Here is a 13520-nt window from a genome sequence, read left to right as displayed (position 1 = left end):
TAAAAAGAATGGAAGAGAAAGGACAGCAAAGAAAAGAACACAACCTTATTTATATCTTTTTAAAATGTGTCAAGAACGATTCTTCTCCTCCATTCAAGAGTTGGAGAAAATACCTGGGTAAGAAATATAGTTCTCCCAAAATAGAAATTCTTGGTATTAGAAGAAAAATAAGAGCTAAACAAAAAGCACACAAAGAGACAAGCTTTAGAAAAATTATAAAAATCAAAACCAAATGAAAAACCTGTTTTCCAGAAAGCAGTGAAAAATCTTTTCTTAAAATCCACCATGTGATGAAAAAGAAAATTACAAAGGATCTTCCTGGATGCAAAGGGAACTCTACCAAAATGCAAGAGAAAGAGGTAAGGCTTTCTTCACCTGAAAATTGCAACACATCAAATCATCTCAGTAACTGAGCGTTTAATCAGCTTAATGCCGTGAGAGCTGTTTTAGCTTCTGCTTGAAGGGGGAAATGTAAGCGTTAAAGTCTTCAGCAGTTAAGAGAGACAGAGAGAGAGAAAGAGAGAGGGAGAGAAAAGGCTGTGCTTAATAAAAGCCCTGCTCAGATTACAAAAACAAGCGGTTTACTCACCCCCCTTCGGAGTAATGCGTAAATTTAGATGTCTCAGTTCCATAAATCATTATGGTGCCCTTGAGACTGCCACCAGTGTTTTATTGTCTACAGTTTCCTTACCCTCACCTGACAAATTAGGAACTGTAGACACTAAAACGGAAACCTCATACATCACTTCAGAAGATATTTTTGGGGTGACCCTCTGTGGAGAAACAGGATTCTTAATAAGGGGAAATATGGGAACTGCCGTCTGCCTACGCACACGCTGCTGGAGCCTAGACACGCGGGAGAGGAGGAGTTGCTTATTCACAACCCGAGCATCTGCCTTTGCATCAGTCTGTACTTACAAAGAGCAAATCTACGTACAACATATCTAAAGGGAACAATCTGACATCCAAATTCATCTACACTTTTTACTGCTGTAGAAAGAAAAAGGAAAAAAAAAAAAAAGGGAAGCAAATGCACTGCTTACTTTTCACAGCTATTGAATTGTCTCTTATAATCTTCTGAAACCTGAACCTCGCTATAAAAGGGAGACCAGACCAGTGAACCATACCAACCAGAGATGGACACAAGAGAGAACTTTCATTTTTAAGACCTAACTGCATCCAGCAAGGCAGGATAAAAAAATTGGATACCAGCTCGGACGTGGTTACAGTACCTCAAAATAGCAGATGACCAGTTTACTATATTGACCATGCTGGCCTTTCTTCAGGACCGTCCTGGACCAGAGAGGAACAGTGAACTCTTACGCTGTAGACAATTCCTGCGTAAAATACAGCTCCTGAATACATTCTGCTGGACACAAAAATGTCCTATCCTTTACATTTCTTGAACGGGTCTGGAGCTGGCAATGGATCTTTGTCTCTCTCAGTAACAGGGGAAGCCAAGCAGGACTTGGACCCAAGTGACGAACAAGGAAACAAAGTGCGTTGGGCAGCTTTACTGATCCTCCTGGTGATAATCCCCACCATTGGGGGGAACATACTTGTCATACTGGCGGTGTCTCTGGAGAAAAAATTGCAATACGCTACCAACTACTTTTTGACTTCCTTGGCGGTGGCAGATCTGCTCGTGGGTCTGTTTGTGATGCCAATTGCCCTTCTCATAATATTATTCGGTAAGTACAGCGTGTTTCTTTCATCAGGCTAGCATATCGGCTACTATTTGGGGAGGTCTAATTTAAACAGAAAAACTGTTCACTTTCCACCATTACAATTTTAAAAAACCACTTGGATGAAGGCTGCTAAATCTTCTCTCCCTCTCACCTTAATATAGCTTAACGTATTTATGGGAAGTATACCCACTGTGGAATATTCTTTCCTTTGAACCAAACCATTCAAAAATCACCTGAGACTCAGAACTGATACTACATTGGAGGTGGACATGGGAAATTACATTTTGTACAGTGCAATACTATTTGTAACAACATAAGCACAACATTGGTATCTGTTCTATTGGATATTACATTAATTGCAGGCAGTCTTCTCTTTTAAAAACACGAAATGAAGAATAGGTATCTGTTCAGTACACTGAATAGGTTTTGCACTTTCTAGGAGTCAGGCACCTGATTTTACCTTCATATTGACTCCAAGCTCCGTGAGCAGTCAGAGATGGTCCCTGGCACCATCAGTGGCAACAAACTTTACCAGTACCAGCTTCAGAGAATCTGATTTTCTCCCACCCTGGGGAAAGCAGCAAGTTTATAGTGTCCCAAAGAATTAACTCATCTGTCAAGCCAAGGAAGCCTCAATCCACGTACCTAATGTTTGAGGCTCAGATTTATCATTTAGTCTGGTTCATAAGGAATAAGTATTCTTTACATGAACATACATTAAGTGTGACACTTTCTTTCGGGTTAGACATTACAGAACAAGCATGACTTTTTTGTCATGCCTAGCTTTATTTCAGATATTGCTTTTGACAGCCAATCAGAGGCAGCTCCATGTGAAAGTCTGTCTCTTTTACTCCTAAAGTTTCTTTAAGAATATGTTTTAAATGGTCTATTTTCGTATCATAGAAATGGGGAAAAAAAAATCAATGACATGAGTTTTTCAATAAACTTACAGATTTACATAATTAACTTTAAGATATAGATACCACTGAGCCCTAGATGAAAGGCTGCAGGAGTTCATTTTTTCTGTGCTAGATCTCTAAGAGTTGCCTGAGCAACAAACACAATCATAAACTTTATTTCAGAAAGACCATCAGTAGCTTTCATTTGCTGCAGAAGACTAATATCACTTTAATAACAAATATGTTTATTACTAAATGTCTTAAGACTTAATTTCTATATGTTACAGAGTGCTTTTCCCTAAAGAGAAGTATGAATGGGAGGTCAGAATTCAGTGCTGATATCATAAAGCAGTCTTTTTTCAGGCAACAGTTTCCAAAAAGAAAAACGAACGTACATGACCAGAGCAGTGGTTTCTAACTTGACAAAAAGTCACTTATAAAAAATCTTGTTATGCTATGTATGTGCACATATGTGCGCAGAGGCAAGAAACAAGTGTGTATATACATGCTTACAGACAGATACTGTAACTGCTTAGTTCCTGCCGAAGACCTCATTAACAATAAAAATAAAACTACTAACCATAAAAAGTACTAGTATTGGACTAGCGATCAAGATAAAAGGAAGGCAAGTTCTGGATTTTGTGGAGTTGTTTTTTGGTGGTGGTGGAGCGGTTTTTTATTATTACTACTATTTTCACTTTGCTAGATTAATAAACCTTTTTAACTGTATAAAGAGACTATTGCTTCTTAATCTCTCAATTAATCCAATGCTAAACCCTGGCTACAACAGTTTAAAGCATGCTAGGAATCTCAATTTCAAACAAAAGCATCTTTCATGTTACAGAAATTCATAAGAAAGTAGCAAAATTAGTTATAACTAAGTAAGATTGTGACTAGCCTTTCACACAGCAGTGGTTAAAACTGAAATTTCTTGCGTACAAGTCTCTCTTTGGCAGCCAACCAGAAAAACTGCTTTGCCTCTTCACCAACTGGGAGAAGATGCTGAGGTGTTTATAGAAGTTCAAAGCACAAGCAAAACATGAGGAGTTACTGGAACGAAGCTAGAACAGACATTTAAATACATAACAAGTCTAAATCTTGAAGCTACATTAGCCAGATAACTACTTTAACATAGAACAATCATTGATAGCCAGACAGCCAGCTAAATCCAACGTCCTGGCACTTCCACACAGGAATGTTTCCATAATAATGAAATCGCTGGGTGCAGCTTCTAGATACAGAACACAAATATTATGATTCTGATTTGGGACTGATATCTAATTATGTGGAGAACATTTGAGAGAAATAGTGCGAACTAGAGTGCAGTCACATTAAACGATCCTGAATGTAAAAACTTACGTGACACAGAGCGTTGAAATTCAAAACCTGCTACAGGTCTTGTCTCCATGCCCTGACAGTATGCTTACAGAAAAAACTTCAGAAACAGCCTGTCTCTGTAATAAAGCACTGCTCCTTTTACAAACAAACAAATAAATCTTTAACTCACTCGCACATATAACACTGTAAGCAGCAGATTATTTATTCTCAGCAGAGTGACCAAAATGTACTCTGGTACAAATATACACTGTAACTTTAATTTAGAAATGTGAGTGTTGGAATATACAGTTCATTGCTTTTATTGCTTGCTAAATTTTTCTCATTTCCTACAAAAAAAAGAAAGGCACATTAGGAAATAATTGCATTCTCTGAAATCTAGCTTTCGTAAGTTACCCAAATTTCTGACATTCATAACTACTGAAGGAAAGTAAAAATGTTGCTATTCATCAGATACTGAAATTAGCAAATTAACTTGAGAGATCTTCTCATTTGCACAACCTGTGGCAGGAAGAAGTCTGTTGTCCATGTCTTGGTGGGCTGTGGGTTACTTGGAGACAGCGCATGTACCATCTTTTAAAATACATTCTCTATTCCTAATATTCACCCACTTAAAAATCGAAGGTAATGCTGATAGGCCTAGGCTGCAAACCATTATTTTAAAAATCTACCTCAAGCAATTGCCATCTTAATCTTTCCCCATTACTGATTACGAACCACAGCAAATCTTCCCTTCTTGCTTGTGCAAACTACCACAGAAAACTGCTTCAACTGAGGGCTACTTGCCAAAATCTCAAATCTAAAGCTATGTAAGAAAACAAAGGTTTATTCCTCACAAAGCAAAACTAATTAAAAAAATTATCTAAATTCAGAAAACTACATGACAGTGAACAACTACTGTCGAAGGTATAAGTGTAGCAGAGGAACACAGGCAGGCAGCCCCAGGGGTGAAACAGCACGACAGCAGCCTGGCAACGCCAGGCCTGTGCAGACCACGGAGCGGAACACCGACACGACGGTGAACACCACACACGCAGGCTACGGACACACGCACACCAATTAGAAGACTGAAGCCTAGGCATAAGTCAACTAGTGATTAAAAATATCTAACTACCATCTCAGTAAAAGCATTGTTATCTAACAGCAACAAAATCCTTTGCAGGCAACACGCTTCAGCAGCCCTTACAGCAGAGGAACAAACGGTTTCCAAGTCTACTTTAAAGGTCTCTCTTAATCATGCTTATACATATACACAAGCAGTGCTTTCTCCCAAGCTTTAAAAAAAAACCCCTTTTGTCTTCTAGCAAGAGCAGCTCTTCTATGCCGTACTTTGTTTTAAGGATTACAGATCTTCAAGGTATTTCCTCTACATAAAGCATTTCTTAAGCAAAGATTAATCAAGTGTAGACAGTTGTGGTAAAAGCTCATCTTACTTCTCTTAAGGTGCAAGGCAAATCTTAAAACGTGTATCTTCTCTTGTACTGACTCAAAGTAAGGAAAATAATCTGCAACAGCAGCACCACTGCAGTGCTGGGAGGATCCGAGGCAAGGTTTGTAGGAAGAGGGAGTATCTCTTTATCTTATACCACATGACAGTTGGAGAAACCAGACAAGTTTTCAGGCAGGCACATTTGTCAGGTAACCTAGGCATTAAAAAAAATAAATTTAAAAATCTAATCTACTAGGTTGTTCAAATCAGCATTTCAACTCCCACGGAAAAAGAAGGCAGAGAATCTCGGTCAGCCCAGTAAATGCTCTGGGCTGCTCCAACAGTGTGGATCTATACTAAGAGAACCTGAACTTGTAACAATCCAAACGAAGCATGACCTGCTAATGGCTTCGTACCACTGCTTGGCAGGACATACTCATTTTACCTTCAGTATGAATTACAAAGCAGGATGACAAACAAGCAGGTCACCAAAATGTTCAAGCGTCAAGGATGCTTTCTGAGTACCAAAGGGAAATTAGTACTCCATCTTTTCCCTACTCCCAAACTAACCGAACAGGCCAACAGGGATACACACCACCATCAGGAAAGCACAAAATCTCAGCCCAGAGCAGTCCCTCAAATACTAGGCACAGAGCTTCTCACACAGGTGTAACCAACAAATCAAAATAAGTTAAAGCAAAATACACCAGAGCATAAGTCCTAAACAACTATGTGACTCTTCTGGACTTTAAGGTATCAGTTTCACAATATTTGTTTCATTTAAATAGCAACCATATTCTCAAACTCTCTCTCAAATCAGCTACTGTATCTAAAGTCTACTCTGGTTTTGTCTGGATAAAAAACATCATCTCATACACATAAATGTAATAGTACATAATGCTATAATCATGAATGTGATAACTTACTGCCTTCTGCACCTAGTTCAAAACAAGACAAAAATAAAGAAAAGACAAAGCTTTCTCTGTTCAGTTGCACTCAGCAACTAACCAAAGCTCTTACAATTCACAAAAACATACAAGGTTGCTTTGCATCAGATAGCTGTTTAAATGCATCTATGTCTAAAAGAAGGAAAAGAGCTTTTTGCTGCAAAATATTTGGGGGTTTTCTTCTGTAAAGAGTAAATTAACTACACAAGGGAAGAATTTATCACACTGCAATTCTCCAGAAAGCAAAACAGTTATAATTCAGGGAGCAGCACATAAGTACTCTCCAACCTCTCCAACAGAAGTTATTAGCTCCTCACGTGAAATCCAGCTGTTTGCTGCCATCCTTCAAGCTGGAGAATACACTTTCCATTGTTCACATTTTATCTGAACTAATGCTTCATCACAGAGTCAAAAGTACTAGTCTTATTTTTCTAGAGCAAGCAAAAACATTTAAAGTCCATCAAATCAACTATTTCTTTTAACTGTATTTTTTTCCTCAACTTTTCTTTTTTAACAGCTGCTTACATGAGCCACAAGACATTACAGTTTTCCTGTTTTTTTTCTTCAGAAAGGGACCATACCTTACTGCCAGCTGAAAGCTGTAATTAGTATATTATGAAATGCTTACTCATATTTTATTTTTCTTTCTCACACCTGCCTGATGCAATATTTTTTTGAAGGATAATTTCAACCATGATATCTATTTTAGGAAATATGCAGCTAGATACTAAAATTTACTGGTTAATGATTTGAAAACTGACCACGTCTCTTCCTTCTGCCTCACTGCCTACATCATCCTCACCTGGTATCCACTGCTCTGGGGATGGGTGAGGTGAGGTTCAGGGCTCCATCCATCCGTTCTCTTTGTTTAACAGGCGAGGTTTCCCAGCATAGGTAAGAGTGCCAACAAGTACGTGCTATGTCTGACTTTATAAAATTTTCCATCCTCTGGAGTTTATAATTCAAGTCAAGGTAGCACTGTTATCATTTCCATCTATCAGTCACATTATGAAATAATGTTTTAATCTCAAACTACTGCAACATTACCTCATTGATAAGACTGAGCATTACAATAGTCCTGCTCATTTGGCATTCTCAGCACGCAAGTCTATTTATTCAGAGCAAGGAGATTAAAACCAATCTGATTTGTTAGAAATGTCTTTTTTTTTTTTTCCCCTTAATCGTCATTCAACAAAGAACTGATTTCTCTGCCAATACTAAGGTGCCTACTGATTGAGTACAGCTGAATTTTAAGGAGACTGTAAGGAGAATATATTTAGTAGACCAACTTCTAACACTGGAAACAGAAAAAACTTCTGTGTTCACACATCCTTCCCTAGGACTACAGTACATTCCTATAGATGTACAACACTACAGCGCACCTTAAACTGAACACTGCTAGCACTGGATTACAATAGAAACTACATGTGAGTGAAAATACAGCAGCTGCGAAAAAAATATCTGAGGTTCATAAAAGTTCATTTGGTTTGATATTGTAAACATTGATAGGGGAGACCCAGCACTCAAAAATATGAGCCTTTTGAAAAGGTGAACACTACAAAGATTTATCTTGGCCACAACGCAGTTGACAGAACCTGTGTTCGCTATGAAGATTAACCTTAAAGACTGATAACTACTGTAAGAAACAGGATGCCAGACTTAAAATCCAAGCTATTGATCGGGGGGGGGAACAAAGGTGCATGAAAGTCCTTCAATTTTTATAAAACCATTACTGAGACAGAAGAGCCCTGTTTTGCCACATTAGTGCTCAACTGTATCTCGTCAAGTGACACAATAAACTAATTTTAAAACTGTATGGACTAGATTCTTCAATATCACCACTAAGATTCAGCCATGCTTCTGGAATGATTGGCTAATACATTGGTTATGACCCATTATCTCCTCCATTTAATACAACCTTGAATCACAGGATTATCAAGGAGTCTTAGCTGAAAATAATAATTTAATAGCAGGGCGCAAGGACCAAGCAGAGTCATGGCCCATTTTTTAAAAACTCTTTTATCCAAAGTCCTTGCCACAAAGAGCTTATGATCTACAAAGGACAAAAAGACAGGGAAAGGTTTATGATACACAAAGAGTCTGATCAGTACGATGGCAGCAACCACGTCAGTTAGGAGCCAACTAAAACGTAAGCCAGAATTCAGCTGAGGCAGCGGCAAAGCTTGGTTCCTGTAGGATTATGAAATTCTCAAAGGTTCCAAAGCCAAGGGAAAACCACACACCAAAAACTCTTAAAAAGCTCAGATTCTAATGAGTTTTCTGTTCTCTTTCAGATAATGCCTGGCCCCTTCCAACTGCCTTGTGTCCCATCTGGCTGTTCCTTGACGTCCTCTTTTCCACAGCTTCCATCATGCACCTCTGTGCCATCTCACTAGACCGCTATATTGCGATTAAAAAGCCAATCCAGGCTAGTCAGTACAATTCATGGGCTACAACAACCATCAAAATCATCGTGGTTTGGCTCATTTCAATAGGTATGTGAGACTTGGAGACTGGAAAAGGAATGCAGAAGCTTTTCATGTCCAAAACAATAGGTGAAAGCTGGACAAAGTGGAAAATTTGGCCAAGAATTATTAATTAGCAGAGCCTAACATCACGGCCGGCCTAAGTCCACCTCTTGGATCATTCTAGCTCCATCATAAAAATCTGTCTGTACCGCTGCTCCCTGTCAGGCTTACCAGACAGGGCAAGTATTGAGTAGCGATAATCATCGCTCTTCTTCGTAGTCCTAAAAGTCCAAAAAATCAGAAGACAACATCTGCATGCATAGCATATCTCCTAGGAAGATTTCGCGTTCCTGTGGTAGTATACTCGGTCCCAAACACAAATTTAAGCCTTGAGTGGCTGCTGCTAAAATCTGGGCCTTACAATTGTCCCATGCAGCAAGTAAAAAAATGTTACTTACTTACATAGAACCACGGAATAGTTTGGGTTGGAAGCGATCTTTAAAGGTCATCTAGTTCAACCCCCCTGCAATGAGCAGGGACATCTGCAGCTCCATCAGGTTGCTCAGAGCCCCATCCGATCTGGCCTTGAACACTTCCAGGGATGGGGCATCTACCACCTGGGCAACCTGATCAAGTGCCTCACCATCACCATTGTAAAAAATTTCTTCCTTATACCCAGTCTAAATCTACCCTCCCTTAGTTTAAAATCATTACTCACTGTCCTCTCATTTGATGCCCTTGTAAAAGGCCCCTCTCCAGCTTTCTTGCAGGCCCCTTCAGTAATGGAAAGCCGCACTAAGGTCTTCCCGCAGCCTTCTTTTCTCCAGGCTGAACAGCCCCAACTCTCTCAGCCTTTCCTCACCGGAGAGGCGTTCCAGCTCTCGGATCATTTTTGTGGCCTCCTCTGGCCCCGTTCCAGCAGGTCCATGTCTTTCCTGTGCTTAAATCAAAGACTGAAAGACGAGTGAGTGGCTGGTAACATTCACACTGAAGACTGAGATGCACTGGCAATATGGCATATAGAAAGGCTAACTTCTAAGCAAAAAAAAACCCCAAGCCCAGAACAGTTTATATAAAGGATGTCAACATATAAACTTTTATGATATTAGCACCTCTGTGGAGTGCATGTGGCACTTCACCTGTCTTTAATGCTTAAAAAAAAAAAAAAATCTGTTAAATGAGCTAAGAAGGTGAAAACATTTAATTGAAATAATGCATGCTGCAGGCAGCCATAGACACAGTGCTGTATGCTCTGTGTGCAAGAGAAAGAACAAAATTATTCTGGATTACTAAGGCCAAATATGCTATCTCTTTTTTATCACAAAAAAAGGAACCTCTTAGCATGGCAAGACACTCACAAGTTGACCTTTTAGTGACTGGTTTATTGTTATTAATCAGTGTTGTACTTTTTCATTTCTTTTTTAACCAACACAAAAGTACCCTGCAGCTGAGCCAGGGTCCAACTCACAGGTTAATTTGGTTCAATCCTCATTTTAAATGTTTGCCACATCTGAAGGTGTGCCTCTTATTAAGAAGGGGATCAAGTGGCTAAGGGTAAACCATTTTGCTCCTGCTGCCTTCAACGAACTTCAGTAAGCAGAGCAGCAGGGGAATACAGTAAATCCCTAGATCTCATTAAGGGGTATCAGGAAACACAGCACAAATAACCTTCGCCAGACAGCAAGGAACCTGTTGTTTTTGTTATAATGTCAGACTGCTGGCAAATGAAGTGCTGACTCTAATTTAGTGGTTGTAAAAAATTCATTTAAAAGACAAGACTGTTAACATTTTATTTTTTAAACGAGGGGTGAATTACAGAGCTAGCCAGCCTCATTTAAACACTCTTAAATATACAAGAGACTTTAAACAACAAATCTATCTCAAACACACACTGCATAATTCTGGCAGTTCTATTTAACTACTTGTATATACGAAAGAGTCAAGAAGGGTGAAAAAAGACAAAAAAAAATCAGCTGTGTCCAGTCAGTTGATGTGGTTCAGATAGGACGGAAAGATGTTATATGTCTTTACAGAACTGCCCTTCAAAAAGTGCAAAGGGGAGTGGGGGTGGAAAGGAAAAAGCAGATGGCATTAGGGAAACACATTTCACTGGAGGAAAAGCTACACTAATTCTAACAACTAGAGTCAAAGCAATTCATGTGTTTTACACTTGAGAAGTTGGCAACTTTACACTGCTTCCTCAGTCACTAAGGGTTAGGCCCGATCTCCTCAGAAAGGGCACTGTTAGAGCGAAGCTTGCCAAGTCTGTTTGCAAAGTACCATTTGCCCAATGACCCATGTGATGCTCTCAACAATTCAACAATTCACATTCTCTGTCACCCTGTGTCTGCTGCAGACCTCAGGCACTACCTTTCTTTAGTGACCCTGAGGCTTCAGGTCCAAAAAGGAGATTGCAAGCAACTACCATATGCTGAAGTACTTGGTTTTTCTCCTGTAGGCATTGCTATTCCGATCCCTATCAGAGGCATTGAAGATGGAAATGGCAACTCTACAAACATTACGTGTGTCCTGATGCCTGATCGTTTTCATGACTTCATTCTGTATGGATCAGTGGCCGCATTCTTCATTCCCCTCGCTATCATGATAGTCACTTATTTTCTGACAATCCAAGTGCTACGCAAGAAGGCCTACTTGATCCACAAGCCACCTCAGCGTTTCACTTGGTCAACAGTGTCCACAGTATTTCAGCGTGACACAACACCTGCCTCCTCACCAGAAAAGGTGGCCATGCTAAATGGCTCCAGAAAGGACAAGACTTTGTCCAATGACTTGCCCATCTGCAGAACATCTACAATTGGGAGGAAGTCCATGCAGACAATAACCAATGAACAAAGGGCATCAAAAGTTCTGGGGATTGTATTTTTTCTTTTCTTGTTAATGTGGTGCCCGTTCTTCATAACAAACGTAAGTTCAGTTCTGTGCAACTCCTGCAACAAGGAGGTTTTTCAAAAGCTTATGGAGATATTTGTTTGGATAGGATACGTATCCTCAGGAGTGAACCCTCTTGTCTATACACTCTTCAACAAAACATTTAGGGAGGCTTTCAGCAGGTATATCACTTGCAACTATCAGACCACAAAGCCTATCAAGGCCCTTCGGAAACGCTCCAGCAAGATCTCTTTCAGAAGTTCTGTGGCAGAAAATTCCAAGCTCTTTGTCATGCATGGGATGAGAAATGGGATTAACCCCATTATGTACCAGAGCCCAATGAGGCTGAGGAGTTCACCCATCCAAGCGTCATCGGCCATTCTGCTGGATACGCTGCTGCTCACAGAGAACGAAGTTGATAAAACAGAAGAACAAGTCAGCTACGTATAGTGGAATGGGAGCCACGTTAATATGATAGTATTACTGTATGTATTACTCTAGGTAACTGTGCTGTAAGAGGGTATAAATACTATTGTTTTCTGTTATTTATGCAAGCAATATCTTATAAATTTGTATTAAGTCCTCTCCTCCAAAGTCTTCTCTACTTTAACCCCAGCCCCATGGTGGCAACCAAAACTTCATTCCGTGATAAGCAACTAATTCAGAGCTGTAGCCACAGGAAGAGGGAAATAAACAAAAGCTAAAGCAATTTGAGTATCTGACTTCAGTTCTCATCAACTTCAGTCTCTTCAAAGTACATTTTTATTAGAAAAACCATCTCTTGTACAAACACTGATTTAACATTCATTCTGGCAAGATGACAGACACCTCTGTAGATTGATGCTCTACAATGAAATTAGCAGGGCGATACAGCTTGCTGGTTTTAATTTAAATCCACCTTTACTCTTTGTAAACAAAACAGCACACAAGGTCGCTGCATTGCCTCTTACAGATACATTCCCCTGCTGAGACTGCATATCCAAGTACAAGCTTTTCTGGTTCTCTGAGGGTATGTATATCACAAGCAAAATCACTTGCTTCAGAGACCAAAAGGTGTATGTGCCCATTCCACAAGGGGTAAAACTGGTTCTTATCAGGGTGAGAAAAAATTCCATGTGCTGAAATTATCCTTTTGTCGTTTTACAGGGGGATGGGGCACAAAATCTCTTACGCATCTGAATTTTATCCCCATTACTCTCACATACCCATAAGCCTGGTACTGTCAGATTTGTCACAGAAAATTGCCCTTTGCTCTTTCCATAGCAAAAAATCAGAGCATTTAGCCAAAATAGGAGAATACCACATCAATGACCATAAGTAAAACAGGACAGGCAGTGCCTGGAGCATCCCTTTAATTTAAATCAACAAATTTCCTTTTTTATGATCATTGGAACTTCTGTGACAGCCTTCCCTCATCCAATATAGTTCACACAAAGTAGAAAAATCACAGATAGAATAGCTATTTCACTGGAAAATACGAGCAAGTGTTTAAGAAATGGCAGAGAGAACAGTACTATCTCGACCTGTACACATTCACAGTTTATCTTAGCTCAAAATAATTTGATCAGACTAATGGCATAAGATTACAGGTCCCAATCTGCACTCTCAAACATGCTCAAGTCTTCCATCAGCGCACAAAATTCATACAAAGAATCGCTCATTACAACCCGTAAAAGTTACCAGAGTCTATCATCTGGGAAATGATGAGCTTCTGCCAGCTCCAGACCATCTCTCTTTGGGAAGGGAAATCGGATTACGCCAAAGTAATGGAGTTCTTACAGTAACCTGCCAGCTCACTATCTTTTTTTAGCAGTTTCCATATAGAGTAAAATTTTCAGCTCGGGTTCTGTTTTCATTTTTAATAT

At 39.5% G+C, this 13520-nt stretch overlaps 2 protein-coding genes across 2 annotated transcripts in view; one reads left to right on the top strand and one right to left on the bottom strand.

Annotated features, from left to right (window-relative positions):
- Positions 1–13520, bottom strand: part of PSMD1 (proteasome 26S subunit, non-ATPase 1) — a 76785-nt gene that overhangs the window by 35904 nt on the left and 27361 nt on the right. The gene's annotated exons all lie outside the window — the stretch shown is intronic.
- HTR2B (5-hydroxytryptamine receptor 2B) lies at positions 1200–12337 on the top strand. Its single transcript, XM_009931219.2, has 3 exons — positions 1200–1691; positions 8593–8793; positions 11225–12337. The coding sequence occupies exons 1-3, from the start codon at positions 1382–1384 to the stop codon at positions 12103–12105; spliced, it is 1392 nt and encodes a 463-aa protein (XP_009929521.1). The 5' UTR covers positions 1200–1381; the 3' UTR covers positions 12106–12337.

Source organism: Opisthocomus hoazin, chromosome 4 (genome assembly GCF_030867145.1).
Source record: "Opisthocomus hoazin isolate bOpiHoa1 chromosome 4, bOpiHoa1.hap1, whole genome shotgun sequence".
NCBI lineage: Eukaryota > Metazoa > Chordata > Aves > Opisthocomiformes > Opisthocomidae > Opisthocomus > Opisthocomus hoazin.
The sequence above is the reverse complement of the archived record's forward strand: the minus strand, read 5'-3'. Positions and strand labels throughout refer to the sequence as shown.